Raw genomic sequence first — 14,637 nt, 5'->3', positions numbered from 1 at the left:
TCTATAGAATTAAACTGAATTCGGATCACCCTCAAGGAATACATAATTTATATTGTTCTGGTATTGATTTATCAATTTCACGAATTCCATTTGCGTGTCCCACATCACCAAGTCAGCAAATCAGATTGCTGATATTTTCACTAAGTGACCAACGAAGACACTCTTTGGTAGGTGTTCACCAGCGCGAGGGGGATGTCATCAATTGTTTTTTACTTTTGTAATTTATTGTCTTTTCATACTTTTCTCTTTTTCCACTATGCACTCAACCTGTTTGTAATGAGCACACTTTGTAACCCCATAACGGATGGGGCTGGAAATTTAGAGAAATGAACTGATCATTCCCGCAAACCCTAGCTAGCGCAATCAATGGCTTCCATGTAGACTTCCAGCTGGACGAATGAGCATTTAAATGTGTTTATGATAATATTTTTTCATCATTTGACAAATTTTCCATTAAAAATCATTGCATTAACAGGAATGAGCATTTAGTATCTCAATCAGTGATTAATAACTTTAGATCGAGCTGTAGTGAAAGAATAAATACCCTTTGATGGATTTAGATTGTACAATCTCTATAGGTACACAAGAGAGTACTTTTCTGGATTTTGTAATAAGAAATAAAAAAATTGAAGCTGTGGCCGCTCGAAGATGCGATAAGTTTATCTATGGCGTACTCCAACCATTTTCATGTTTGTCGGTCTCCATCCAAAGTTTTCCAAGAACTCTTCAATCAACCTGGAAATAAATGGAAAAAAACAAAAACAAGATGAATACTTATGTGAGTGACCTGGGGCAAAAATTAAATGAAACCAGTTGACTTACAAGTTACATATTGCCTTTTGTGAAGCTGCTGCTTCTCGATCCGGAAATGAATCCTCCATTCGGAAACTCAACCAAACGTATAGATCCAAAACCTAATCCCATATTATGTGTTCAATAAGATTTGGCAAATGGTAAATGATTTATTTAAGAAAATTTAATGCACCTTACTTTTGTATGAAATAAATCAAATATAAAATGATAACTTTGAAAAAGAATTCAACATTTACAAAAGCACTGTAAATAAAGAATAAGAATAGGAAGACCAATACACCTACAAAAGCCAGTTTGTTAAAATATCTCAACAGCGGCATGATACATAACAATAACTTACTAGCTCCTCAAAGCCATCCAATCATTTGACAAGGGATAAGGAAAAGAATTATAAAGAAAAAATGTTCAACTATTTTTGCATATTGTCAACATTTGAGAGACTGGTCGGAAAGTCAAGAAGTGAGGCGGCCCGGGGAACACCTGCCAGCCTAGAACATGATGTTTGGTTAAACACTCCATTTTATTCCATTCTATAAGCTTTAAATACGCACAAAGGTACGAATTTACATAAAACCTTATTAAAGATTGATTGGGCATTCTCATACTGTCATCCAACAGATATCAGTCTGGGTTTTTAAGATAATGTGGACACAAGCTAAAATGAAATGAATGGAGATATATATATTCAAAGTCAATCTGTACCTTGTGAATCGATTCAAGCTCCTTGAGTGCCTTGTGGGTCTTGGGCACCTTCACCGTTCCTGGGGTAAATATCTCCCTAAGTTTAACGACCCCTTTCCTGGCATAGTTTTCTGCAAACTGTTTTCACCAGGTACAGCGTAAAGTAAAGTAATCTGGTTTAAATGTATAACTACATGGAGTATTTCATTTTCAAACTGCACCTGAGTCAAGCCCTGAGCTGATATATCATCGTTCATATCAACTGGGCTATGGAATGAACAAAGAGAATGAGCAAGGAGACCAAAGAAGTCAAGTCAAAGCATTTAAAACTGAAAAAACAATTTTCAAAAGAAATTTACAATTTCAGAAGTTTACCAGATGCAGAAGAGATATTTATCCTTCAAAGCCATGGGCAGTTCATCAACAACAGCAGCAACCTTCTGAAATACATAAGATTGTAACGTCAGGAGAAAATGGTACCATCAAATTCTGCTCAAGAATGTCAGTGTTGATTCCTATTGGTGCACTATCTTATGCATTATGAAGAAACCCAGAATGAAAAGATACTCAACCCTCTTAAGATCATTTTAGGGTTCATTAAATAGTACTTATAGTTGGGAGGAAAGAGTCTGAAGTGGGCCCATATTAATGGGCTATTACATAGAGATACAAAAGGGTATGACCCCATCGAAGAGACTCACCCCCTAGTATGATAAAACCTGAATTGTTCGATTTAATTGGTATAATTTAATCTTAACTTCTCATTTAGTGGTTAATCCAGATCTTATCATTATAATGGATTATGAGACGGATAATTGTACTCATCATTTTCATCTGACTGTTTCAATTGAACCATTGTGATACGATTCTCACTTGTACCTATTTAGAGAAAAGGATGAAGAAGAGAAGTCGTAGTCTCACACATGCCACATCAGACGACACAATAGAAGAAGAATATGAGGGACCCCTGCCTATTATTAAAGAAAATGGGGGATGACTCGGTGATAGGCCCCTAACTAGGCGGCATTCCCTGCCCAGAGGCCTGCGTGCTCATTGGAAGGGCGTGTTCGTGTTAGACTCACGATATTTAAGGACTAAGTCATATTTAGTGCTCTCGCACTATGGGTAGCAATTCCCAGCCTGATCTTTCAGGCCATCACCCCCGTATGTGGTGATACACAGCAGACGGTGCGCGTGCCCATTCGCGCCTAAGACAGAACGGATCAGGTGAAGTCCGCGCATGCTGGGCGCATGGGCTGACAGGCGTGAGCGCGCGCGCGCCAAGCGCAACGCGCCAGCACCAACACTATGCGCGAGCGCCAAGCGCTGCGCGGGAGGGGGACGTGCTGCGCGCGAGCGCGGGATGTGCAAGCCGGGCGACGTGCCGCAGGTTCAGTGCGCGGAGTTGTGCGGGGTGCCGCGCAGCGGCCACGTGGGCAGCGCGCGCATTGGGTGTGCGGGGCATGGGGCTGAGAGACATCCCACTAGGAGACTAAGGCATGTGGCGCACTGAGAGCGCCGAGGCGGCATGGGGACGCGCAGCGTTCCGGTGGGTAGTTCTGGGCGCGCAGTGCCCAACTTGAGGCGCCGAATGCGGCGGCGTCGCGCAGGCTGCGCGCGAAGGTGTCAGCGCGGGTGCTGGTGGCATGTGTGATCGTCAAGGCAGGGGTGGCATGTGTGATCACCACCTCGAGGCAGAGAGGCGACACTACCCTGGTGTGATGCGCCTCGCCTCGTTTGTTTGTATCACCTCTTGTCTTCCCCCATGTAATTGTCCCAACTACAATGTAACCTCTTATGATATGAATGCAATGACCCTATTCCCCGATGAGGCTGCGTCCCCACCATCTCCTCTAACCCCTTCTATGCGATCTTAAGTAATTGCAAAGACTTCCGCTGCAAGAGATCAAGGCTGCTCAGTGTTTTGCTCCGAGCACTGAGGCTGGCACATGTCAGATTCGAGCAAGAGACCTAGCTCGGAATTTGACCGTGTGACACTCAGGAATACTGGGAAAACGGTTTCAGCAGACTGGCTGAGCGGGAGATCCTCCCCTTCAGAGGAAGATGAGAGTGATTCGCCTTGTCTATCGAGCCTAGTACATCCTTCCATCGATTCCCCTCTCCATCCCCGTTCTTCCTGCACATTGTTCTTGGTTTCTCCTCTTACGTGACTCTTTCTTGAACAGCATTGCTATTCTTGGAAATCTCTGGTATTTTCTTGGACATTTTGAATCACAACTTGCGTTGGTCTATTTCTACATCGATATTCTCCTGGGAGTGTATCACATTGCCTCTGGGTCCCTAGACAGGGAAAAATCAATCATATTTACACATCCAGATTTTAGTAGGAGTTGGCAATTTATCATTTTGTTTTTCCACTTCTTTAGCCTTCAAATACACAACCAGAATGCCAGTGTTATGAAACACTGCGACAACCAGTAAGATTCATAAAAGAGATATATCCTAATCAACAAGAAGAAGGATTATATGGAGCACAAGACACGTCCCCCTCTCATTCCCGACATCTTGCGTGTTCTTTACCCTGGCATCCACCTGACCTTGTTTCTGCCTCTCTATTCCCACTCTCAACCCCTCTATCGTTCTTGCTTTTCCCTGCTCTTCTTCTGTTAGTCGCTCGCTAATCAACAAGAACAAGGATTAGAACCACATTCAATTAAAATTATGAAATGGGCTAATTCTGAGAGTTGATGACTTGCACATGCCACTAAAAAGAGACTTCTTGAATAAACACAAAATTTTCATAGGGCACAAAAAGCTAGAATTGGCAAAATTCTAGCTTTTTTTGGCAAAATTCCAATATAAAAATTCTAGAATCGGCATACCAGCATTTGTTCACAGTCGGATATGAAGTAGTTTGGAGATAACTTGGCCTTCTCCACAAATCGTTCCTGAAAGAAGTAAGAACGTAACGGCTGTTGATGAGAACACTGTTAATCAAAACATACCAGCTAATGAAATCACTAAAAGTTCCAAATGACACTCACCAATCAAGGAAGAATTTTGCATTCACACTTTTACCCTACTTGAGTTATAATTGTGTTTAGATCCATGTACGACTAACATTCTGACCATTGTACACGTATCGGGTTCAAAAATTAAGATCTGAACCCGTTATGCTCCTTATAAGGCATTAGTCCTATCCAAGAAATATGGGTTATTTTTCTCTGAATATCTCTCTCTTATGTTCTTCTTTTGGCCTCACCTCATGGAGCCCTTGCTCATCTTCCCTTCAAGATTGCTGGATTCATGGGTGCATTGAGGTGATCGACATCCAAGAGAATAATAAATTAAAGGTATTCATTTACTTAGTTTCAGACCACCAACTAAATATATCAGGATTGTCAAGAAACCTCTTACTGAAATCCTTCATTCCAGCAAAAAAAATTGCTGATTGATTCCTTGTAATGCAAGTCCTTGACGATACAAACAGAATCGTATTCCTCAAACCTTGCCTTGAAAGAGCAAGTTCAGTGGAGGTCATGTTGCTAACAACAAGCTAGCTAAAATCACCATGTTTTGCTTACCTAAAAGGTTTAACACTCAAAAGAGACTTCAAAATATGACAACAAATCATCAAAGATTCCTACTTAAGAAACCGTCAATAACAAAGGGTTCTCTGATGCACCAATCACTAGAAGCTTCAGCCAGAGGATGTATTTTTGTTAAGAGAAAGGGAAAGAGAAATTCTAAAGATAATGTACTTTTGTTAGGAGAGAATGAGTATTGAATACCTAAAATTATAAGGTCTGCCTGATCAGCTAGGGTCGAATTGATAGCTATCTCTGATCACGATGTTACAAGTGTTCCATCCAATAAAGCATTTGAAACAAGACACAGACTGTTCTTGGTTAGAAATCAGGTACTTATGAGCTGAGAAAAGAACTAGGCCTTCTTCACTGGTAATAATTCATGAGATATAGATGTAGCATATTGCACGTTCCTCTTGGTGTAGCCTGTATGACGCTGTCAGAGTGCCCCTCTGCCATTATCCAAGAGATTTGGGTGAACCTTAACAAACGAGTCACTTCAAATTACTTCATTTACGCATCGAAATACCACTTACGTGAGGTGATGGGCTAGAACCTCTAATCCATTAAGTAGGTCTGCCAACTACTTAGGAGGAAAAAGTTCAACATTAGAGTAAAGAGTGAAAATTTTAACATTTAAAATGACAACTAAATAACTAAAAACAAAATAATCCATTATTTTCATGCTCGGCAGAAGCAGAGATTGCCAAGCCACCAGTCGCTACCCCATAGGGTTAGGAAAGAAAGTCATCTGTACATAAGATTGGCTGGTTTTAGTACCAGCTTACAGAGGGTGGGCCACCTATGAAGAAATCAAAAGTGGCCCAATGCCAAATGTGAAAAAGGTTTATTTAAACAATACAGTATGGGTCTATTACCAGTTACATAAGACAACGACATTAAGGATGAAAAAGAGATCGCCGGAGTCTAACACTTATGAACACCCTTCCACAAGCTGTAATCCATACCATGCTTGGATACCATCTTCTGGAAGGTTGGACCAGGAAGTACTTTGAACAAATCTGCTTCCTAATTAGATTTCCCTGTGCAGTGAAAGCAGTAATTTCATCTTCGACCTTTGCCTTCTAAAATGTCAACCCATCTCGATATGTTTTTCTTTGTCATGAGGTACAGAATTTCGTGCAAATGCATCAGCCTACTTATTTCACAATGTACTGTCATACTTCCAAATTAATGATTTTTTGAATCATTCAGCAAACTTTAAATCAAATCTGCAAGGGTACATACTTGGGGTTCTAATTCATTATTGAAGACCAATCTGGCATACTTGATACCCAATAACGTGTACCAGTTCCATTAGTTAAGATAAATCTCTGCACATAGTTCTGGTAAAGAATATAAACTGTTTATTCGTATCAAAATTTTGATCTTATAATATACTATAGGAGAAAAAAAGGGACATAAACAAGAACTCAGATGAAAATCTATGAATCAATTCACACAAATAAAAGACATCCCAATGATGATAAGATCAACCACCCACCTAAAAAGGATAACTTAAAGACATGAACCATCAAATATGCTCAAGATTAGAAAAAGGAGATAGATGAAATGTACGTACCAATATATGGTGGAGATCAGTAGTCATATGTATCCGAGAATAGAGGGATAAGAGGTCGAATGACGGAAACAAGCCTGCCCGCTGTATAAAAAAATTGAACATTGGCATAACAGAACATTTCACACAGAAACGGGATCCCATTACGTGTCTACACAATCTTTGAAAGCTATTACTAGTTTCACATCAACATAAATCACAGATACAGAAAACAAGGCAAATAAATGGTACATCAGATCTGCAGTTCAAAGAAAATGATACAAATGATTCAAATAGGCCTCTTAGACAATTTTTATCTTTATCAACACTTTTTTCTATTGAGGTGATGTAAAAAATTCTAGTATATCAGTATTAGATCAGAAATTCTGACCCCGAAGGCCAGAGTTTAGTTAATACAAAATGAAACATGAGAAGATGAGAAGACACGCAGGAAAAAAACTTAAGATGAGGGATGGAGTTAATGAGTGATTCAATCCTTGAAAAACATTTTCCACACAGCTGGACTAATGAATTCTTCAGTAATTGCCCATATCTTTTGTCTTTTGTGTACATGTCTCCACTTGCTATCTTTTTCTATAATCTCTCAGATATTTAAGATCCGTGCTTTTGATACAACCCTGGTGTAGACGTTTCTAAATTCTAATCCAAACAAAATAAACTCCTCACAATGTTTCCAATGTTCTCAACGGCAAAGGAAGAAACGGAAGTAGGGAAAGAAATGGTGGGGCAGACACTGCAAGCCGAAACAGATTGGAGGGGACGTCGCCTACTGCCTGGGAGAGATAGAGAGAGCTACCACTTCACAGGAGTGGACACCTGCAAGGAATGCCTAAAACTGCGAGGAATTCTTCAGAACAAATTCCATGGCTTGGGACCCCACTAAGGAGAAGATAGCAAAATTCAAGAATCAGTATTTATATCAGAAAAAAGAAATCATAATCATATGTTGTCAAAGATCCATGCCAACCATCACACCTAGGACAAGCTCATTGATATGGGTCAGCATCTGCGAACACTCAAGTTTTTATTCCAACTCAGAATTTGTCTCATCCAAACAATATCCGTAAAACAAAGTTATATTATTTTACTATTTATTCAAATAGTCCCGCTTTCTATTTTTAGAATTTCTTACAACCCCTTTCTCTATATATTTGTCAATGCGCCCTTAAGATGATCTACAGACAGGGATTTTCTTAATAGGATGAATTGGGCCAGACCCCAGAGACTAAAATATGAATTTATACTAGTAGTTCACCAGCAAATAGTGATTTTTCATGTTTCACAAACCCTAAACCTTGTTGGGCGTGCCCGGCTTGAGATCTACAGAAAGAGCTCGAGATCTGTCATGGTATCTGGTGGGACCCGTTTCTTCTCAATGAACTAGTACAAAATAAACAACCAGTATCCAACATTCCTGTGCAAACCCCCAGAAGGAGATGCAAGTAGAGAGGACAGAGGAGCGCCGCACAATCTCTACTCACGATGGCGCGGCCGCTCTGCCAACCCCTCTTTTGGTGAGATTGGCGAAGGATCGAGAATAGGATGGAGAGGGAAGGACTCAAGGTTAGGGTTGAGAGAGCAGAGTACATATCTCACATTTCTTTTCTACCCGTTCAGCATCGTGATCAGATCCTTGAAAGGATCCTCGACCTATCTAGGGGTAGTCTCGTCGTATTAGCCCATAAGGGCATTTCAGTCATTTGGCTATTGTGTATTTCCTTTAAATAGGGATACCCTCCCTTAAGGAGGGCAGCCAAGAAAAATGAAGTAAGGTCTCTTGTCTCCGCTCTCCACATCTAGGTCCTCTCTCTCTCTCCCTCGACAACCCCGATCCCTCATGATCTTCTCTACCTCACCACATTTTCAGGTAGCTCATCCTCGGCCGATCCCTTCCCCTCTGCTCAGCCTCCTCTCGGGTCCTTCCCGTTTCTCCTCTCTACCCCGAGAACTTCTACCTCGCCTCAGCCTCTTCTCTCCTCCCGATACAAACCTAGATCGAGGTTTGCATCACATCGAGGGATGTTCCCCCTAAATCCAAATAAGATTTCTGTTGGCCCTATGTGCTGATGGTCCCAGGCCTTCATCCTCCTTGTGGGGTGAAAATAAACGGGGTCCTTTGGGATCCATTTTCTTATGGTAAGAAAGGATCAATGTCTTGGCAGGTATCAGAGCTCAGATCCATCTAAGGAGTCTGAACAGGCATTTGGGAAAGCTTCATGCGAGCACAGGAGAATCTAGAAGCTAGAGGTGTTTCTCGTTCCTACGTGTCACCCTTGATTTTTTACTGGATGTTTGCACATGATGGGGTTGAAGGTCTTTCATCTAAAGGTGCTTTAAGGTATGAAATCTGGACATGAAGTCAACTTCCCCCTCTACTGTCTTTCTCAGACTCAGATAGGGAAAAAAGGGCACTTGTTCTTTGTGCTGCCAGGCATTCCTGAGGAGCTGAAATTCTCACAGGGCCAAAACTCTATTTTATGGAATCATTTTGTGAGGTTGACACTAATTGGATGGGGTCTGGAAAATCATATGAATGAGGAACTATCAGATGTGGCTCACCCAGAGTTAAAAAAAATGAGAAGCCGAGGAAGCCCTCATTCATGGGTGGCTATAGTTCCGGATGGAAGGACGGGACGGGACAAAATTCGTCCCGTCCTACGTCCGATGTTAGCTCAGGGACGAAGGACGGGACAGTTTTTCATCCACCGACTGAAAAACCTTCCCGTCCAATAATCTGGGGACAGTTTTTCGTCCCGAAATTCGTCCCGGATGAAAATTACCCATTTAATATTTTTAATATATTAATATGGATTTTTTCAAGTTTTTAGGGAACTAATGAGGAGATAGAACGCAAATGGACATATCTACGATTAATTCTGAGCGGCGTTAGTTTGCACACGCGATAAAATACAGGGACCTTGATGCAAATTGTCATTGCAACGCCACGTGGCGAGATCTCAACCGTTGAATGTGAATTCGACGGTTTTCGTCCACATCCTTCTGTCCTTCGTCTGAGACCGCCGGACGGACATTTTTTCGTCCCACGGGACGAAAACCATCCTGTCCGGTGGTCTCCGAGACAAATTTTCGACCCAAAATTCGTCCATATCCTCGGATGGGACGATTTTTTCCTCCCGGGACGAAAAAAATCGTCCCGTCTGCGTCCCTGAATTATATGGGTGGCTTCTCAGTACTATGATGCCCCAGATGTATGAAAATTCGTGTTCATGGGATCAGTTGAGGAGCTTTGGGAGAAGATCCAGTTGAACTGCAGCAAGAAGCATGATGGAGAGACAGATCAGACAATGGAGATGAAAGGGACCATCTGCGGGAAGATCATACCGCCCTGGGAGTCAGGCAAAGAAGAGAAAAACCATAATCATATTACAAAGGAGGTTCCCCATCCTCAAAGAATAGGAAACCATTAGATGAGCTACATATTGATATGATACATCATCATGTTTATGTAAGGAAGAAGGCCCAACATTGGCCCAAACCAGAAGCATGGCCCCCAGCCACGACGGCCCACCTCGAAGGAGGTTGGAGCAGGAAATCACATAGTGAGCTCTCTACTTCTCTCTAGAGTAATTCCCTCCTCTCCCTGACCCGGTCATGACTCTCCCTCTTTTGTGCTCGTAGGTCGACATTGCTTTCCCTTGCTGAGCCGCAACTGTTCATCAGCAACCCTTCGCCATCACCTCGTCATTCCCATTCTCTTACCCTCCTCTCCCTAGCACCCTTAACCCCCTACTCGGACCACAATGAACATCGTTGGTTTTTGAAAGTATTTCTTGGTTGAATTTGAGATTAGAAGCAAGGCATTGATCATGTCAAGGACCTGGGTACACATCACACATAAATACCTAACTCCAACAAATTTGTCTCTGACATTTAAGCGATTTTGCTATATTTTAAGGGAATAATTAGTAGGGATGTGGGGTCTCCCCCAATGTCCTAGAAGACAGGTTTGGGCTAAGAGTTTTTCACTTTCATTACATGTTTATCCGCCTCAAATAGGCATAAAGAAAATAAGAAAATTTTCCGACAACATCATTCTGATACAGAGAATGACTAATCTCTGCCTGCCATCCAACATATTATGATAACCGGCAATTTTTAAATAAATAAAACCCAAAGCAAGTCGAATTAGCATGATATTTCATTTCTGTGAATGGCCATCACTTTTCATTATGCAAATCAAGTTCACCTCAAGTACAGGTGATGGAGATTCCAGAGAGGAATGAAGCAGGGGCAGGTCATCAGCATCAATACATGTGACCTCCCCGGTTTGAAACTTTGACCCATAACGTCCAGCACGACCTGCAGTAGCACAACAAATAATATTATCCGCACGAAAGATAAATAATATCATCTGTGAAGTAGAATAATATCTGCACAAAGTTAAAGGAATAGAATCTCAATCATGAAGAATAAAATTAATCACAGAAAAATGTGGAGGTCATTGCAGGGTGGGCAGAAGAGAAAAATGAAAAAATTAAAAATATAAACACAAATACATGCATTTCTGCTTGCGTGTGTTGAACTTTGGGAAACTGGAGGAGAGAAAAGAGGTCAGACAACAGGAGGAATGCATCACCCTGGGAGCCAAGAAGTAAACATTCTGAGAAGAGAGTTCTAATTTCTCCACTAAAGTGCACTTAAGATCTGATGAAAGAAACAGGAATGCTGGGATGCAAATCAGCCCCAACTTCACTAGATTAAGAATATAAGCTTCGATCAGAGGAAGATCGCCCAGCTGCAAAGAAAGATGTTGGGAAATAGGTGGTGTGGCCTATTAGGTCCACTAGACCTTAGCCCACTAAGGGTTCCCTCTCTTAATCCCACATTGATAAATCTCTAATACTCTTTCTCTCTCAGCCCTATATAAGGGCATGTATCCCTTCTTTTCTAAGTAACAAAGTTCTATCTATTTTATCTTCTTCAACAAAAGATACCAGAGCGTAGGTCGATGACCTAGGGCATCTTCTGCATCGGCATCCAGGGCGGCGGAGGTTTTCCCTCTGCCGCCCTGCATCTTCCGTCCGCGAATCATCTCCATCGATCTCCTGCGTGCGCTCTGCATCCCTCGGTCGATCTCTGTCCCACGGCGCTCCCAGGTTAGGACTCCTCCCCCTCGTCGCCTCACCTCCTCTCCACCCTAGTCTAAATGCCGGCTTCCTCGTCGGGATTCGCCTTCGCATCCTCATCCGTCCCGTCTACCTTCTCTTCGCACTCGCTCTCGGTGTCCTCCTCCTCGCCGTCCTTGTCCCTTTTCTTGGCGTCCTCTGGCCAGCCTTCGTCGCCGTCTATGTTCTCTTTCAGCTCGTCTATCCTCTCCGGTGGTCTCCAGCGGTCTCCAACCGCCTTGGCCGCCTTCAGCCCCCTTGTCGGCCACCTCCGCAGCCTCCGGCCGCCCTCGCATTCTCATAACCCTAGCACATTTCCGGACGTCACCGGCCGTCTCCGGCCAACTCCGGCCGTCTCCGGCCACCTACGGCCGTCTCCGGCCGCCTCCGGCCGTCACCGGCCGCCTCCGGCCGCCACCGGCCGCCTACGGCCGTCACGGGCTGCCTCCGGCCGTCACGGGCCGCCTCCGGCCGTCTCCGGCCGTTTCCGGCCGTCTCCGGACGTCTTCGGCCATCACCGGCTACCTTGGCAGCCTCCGGCGGCCTCGGTCACCTCCGGCCACAACTGACTGCCTCGGCAGCCTCCGGCGGCCTCGTCGCCTCGGTTTCCACCAGGTACCTTGCCTCAGCTGCCTCGGTCGCCTCTGGTCGCCTCGGTTTCCACCAGGTACCTTGCCTCAGCTGCCTCGGTCGCCTCTGGTCGCCTCGGCTGCCTTGGTCGCCCTTGGACTCCCTCCACTGCCCTCCGCCGCCTTCGGCTGGCTCCGGCACCTCAGCTGCCTTGGTCACCGCCGGCCACCACCGACTGTCTCGGCTGCCTCAGCAGCCTCCGGCGGCCTCGTCGCCTTGGTTTCCACCAGATGCCTCGGTTGCCTCAGCTGCCTCGGTTTCCCTTGGGCTCCCTCCTCTGCCCTCCGATGCCTTTGGCCGCCTCCGACGCCTACGGCTGCCTCAGTCACCTCAGCAACCTTGGATGCATCCGGCTGCCTCCTGGTGCCCCCACCGCCTCGGCCATCTTCTCTTTTTCAACCGTCTTCAGCCTCCAGCCATCCTCTCCCATCTTTCCGGCCATCCTGCTCCACGCTCTACACCGCCTCCTACTACATCACAATCTGGGCGTGGATGACGAGCATCCACGCTCCAGCTTGCGGGGGAGTGTTGGGAAATAGGTGGTGTGGCCTATTAGGTCCACTAGACCTTAGCCCACTAAGGGTTCCCTCTCTTAATCCCACATTGATAAATCTCTAATACTCTTTCTCTCTCAGCCCTATATAAGGGCATGTATCCCTTCTTTTCTAAGTAACAAAGTTCTATCTATTTTATCTTCTTCAACAAAAGATACCAGAGAATGTTGAAAGATGTCTGCACTTCTCCTGTTTTCTTTTTTCTTCCTGAAAGATTTCTACTATATGTCTGGAAGTTTCCTTATTGTAATTATGCCCTTAAGGAATCTGATTCTTTTTTTTTTTCTGAAAGAAAGGAATCTGATTCTTATCGGATCCATCATATTAGGTCCTTGAGACCTGACTGAATTGTAACCCAGAAAATGTACTGGGATTCTATGTGGAATGAAAGTGTTTCCCTTATGATTATTTCTCTGACGGCCTGTGTTTAGACAGGTGGAAATCTGCAAAGTGACAGAGAACAGTTGGCAAACTTATTAATATATTAATTTGATTTGAACAAACTTATTTATATATTAATACCAGACTAGACATAGCATTTCTGGTTGGGTTGGTCAGCCAATTTATGCAGGAAGTGAAAGAAGCTCATGAGATTGCTGTGAGATCATTTTCTGAGCGGCCAACCACGATAACCTTAAAATTTCCAGAATTTTCTTTTTTTTGAACTATAACAAGGGATGAACACCCGATGAATCAGTGACCTTCCCATTAAAATTTCCAGAAATGCTGGCGATGAAGCGAATATTACTGATAGGCACTCTACCACACGTTACTGGGTCTTGCTACAATAGAACCTAATGATACAGAGCGCTTCTTCTCCAAGAGTTACCAAAGAAGTAAAAGAAATAACAACCAAAAGAAGACACGAGATCCATAATACCGCACGTGCGAGGAGTTATAAATAACAAGATCCTGAAGGTGCAAGAGTCCTTTTCTTTTTCAACAATTGATTGTGGGGAGTAACGGGAGGCTGGTTCGCAGGATCAAGCCTGCTCTTCTGGAAAGGGGAGATCTCAGCAAGAGATCTCAAATTGTCATTCTGTATTCCGTCCTGAATCTTATCCTTCTCTCTGAGTATTCTTGATACTTTCCTCCACAGATCTTGGATTTCACATCTATCGTACTTTTCTTGATACAAATATTGCATCATCATACTATCAGAAATTGTCATCGAATTTTGGTCTCATCACCAAATAACCTGAATGAGCAAGAAGTGCTTTCAAGATTAAGCACCACGGCGAAGTTTAGGGCCATGTTACTAGGTGTGTGTAAATCAAAGTGGAGCAGAAATATCCTGGATGATACAGGTTATTTCCTTTCGACAAACTTTCGGCACCACTTGACACAATTGGGTGTAAAAGTTGTCACCGACACAGCCATCCTCAGACTGTGTTGGCTGGTCCCTGACATGATTCCACGTCGGGTCTGTGTCCGCGTAAGGCCCAACAAGGGACTCAAAGGGAAGACTGGGGCCCAGATCCCTGAAGAGTTACTTAAACTGTCAAGTCCCTCTGGGTTAGGGCAAGAAGAAAGTACCCAAAGTGAGCCTCTCTCTCTCTCTCCCCTCCCGATCCATTTCCCTTCCTCTTCATTCAGTCTTACTCATCTCTCCCTCCGCTTGCAGGTCACTCCTAGCTGCAAGCAACGACTGTTCAGGGTGTTCCGTCGTCCCTTCGGCTCGTCCTCGCCTTCCTCCTGTTCCCGTT

At 43.7% G+C, this 14,637-nt stretch overlaps 2 protein-coding genes across 4 annotated transcripts in view; one reads left to right on the top strand and one right to left on the bottom strand.

The window, feature by feature from the left end:
- Positions 1–529: 529 nt before the first annotated feature.
- ATSUV3 (ATP-dependent RNA helicase) overlaps positions 530–14,637 on the bottom strand; it is a 40,017-nt gene continuing 25,909 nt past the window's right edge. For 2 of the 3 annotated variants that reach the window (XM_078580159.1, XM_078580160.1), the window contains 8 exons: positions 10,829–10,941; positions 6,625–6,705; positions 4,338–4,403; positions 1,870–1,934; positions 1,716–1,761; positions 1,516–1,632; positions 823–914; positions 530–735 (listed from right to left, as the gene is read on the bottom strand). In XM_078580159.1, coding sequence (XP_078436285.1) covers positions 660–735; positions 823–914; positions 1,516–1,632; positions 1,716–1,761; positions 1,870–1,934; positions 4,338–4,403; positions 6,625–6,705; positions 10,829–10,941 — 656 coding nt within the window. In that variant the 3' untranslated portion in view covers positions 530–659. Of the gene's footprint in view, positions 736–822; positions 915–1,515; positions 1,633–1,715; positions 1,762–1,869; positions 1,935–3,845; positions 4,133–4,337; positions 4,404–6,624; positions 6,706–10,828; positions 10,942–14,637 lie in introns of those variants that run through there. The other variant, XM_078580161.1, reaches the window with a different exon arrangement.
- LOC144706523 (uncharacterized) lies at positions 11,139–13,595 on the top strand. Its single transcript, XM_078579524.1, has 4 exons — positions 11,139–11,192; positions 11,600–11,738; positions 11,944–12,740; positions 13,503–13,595. The coding sequence occupies exons 1-4, from the start codon at positions 11,139–11,141 to the stop codon at positions 13,593–13,595; spliced, it is 1,083 nt and encodes a 360-aa protein (XP_078435650.1).

Source organism: Wolffia australiana, chromosome 8, assembly GCF_029677425.1.
Source record: "Wolffia australiana isolate 7733 chromosome 8, ASM2967742v1".
Classification (NCBI taxonomy): Eukaryota; Viridiplantae; Streptophyta; class Magnoliopsida; order Alismatales; family Araceae; genus Wolffia; species Wolffia australiana.
The sequence above is the reverse complement of the archived record's forward strand: the minus strand, read 5'-3'. Positions and strand labels throughout refer to the sequence as shown.

Bases quoted from the DNA above. Each gene is read 5' to 3' on its own strand.
- LOC144706523 (XM_078579524.1), top strand. From the start codon at position 11,139: ATGCATTTCTGCTTGCGTGTGTTGAACTTTGGGAAACTGGAGGAGAGA. The intron at 11,193-11,599 runs GTCAGACAACAG...TCGATGACCTAG, and splicing joins AACTGGAGGAGAGAAAAGAG to GGCATCTTCTGCATCGGCAT. The intron at 12,741-13,502 runs GTGCCCCCACCG...CAATTTATGCAG, and splicing joins ATGCATCCGGCTGCCTCCTG to GAAGTGAAAGAAGCTCATGA.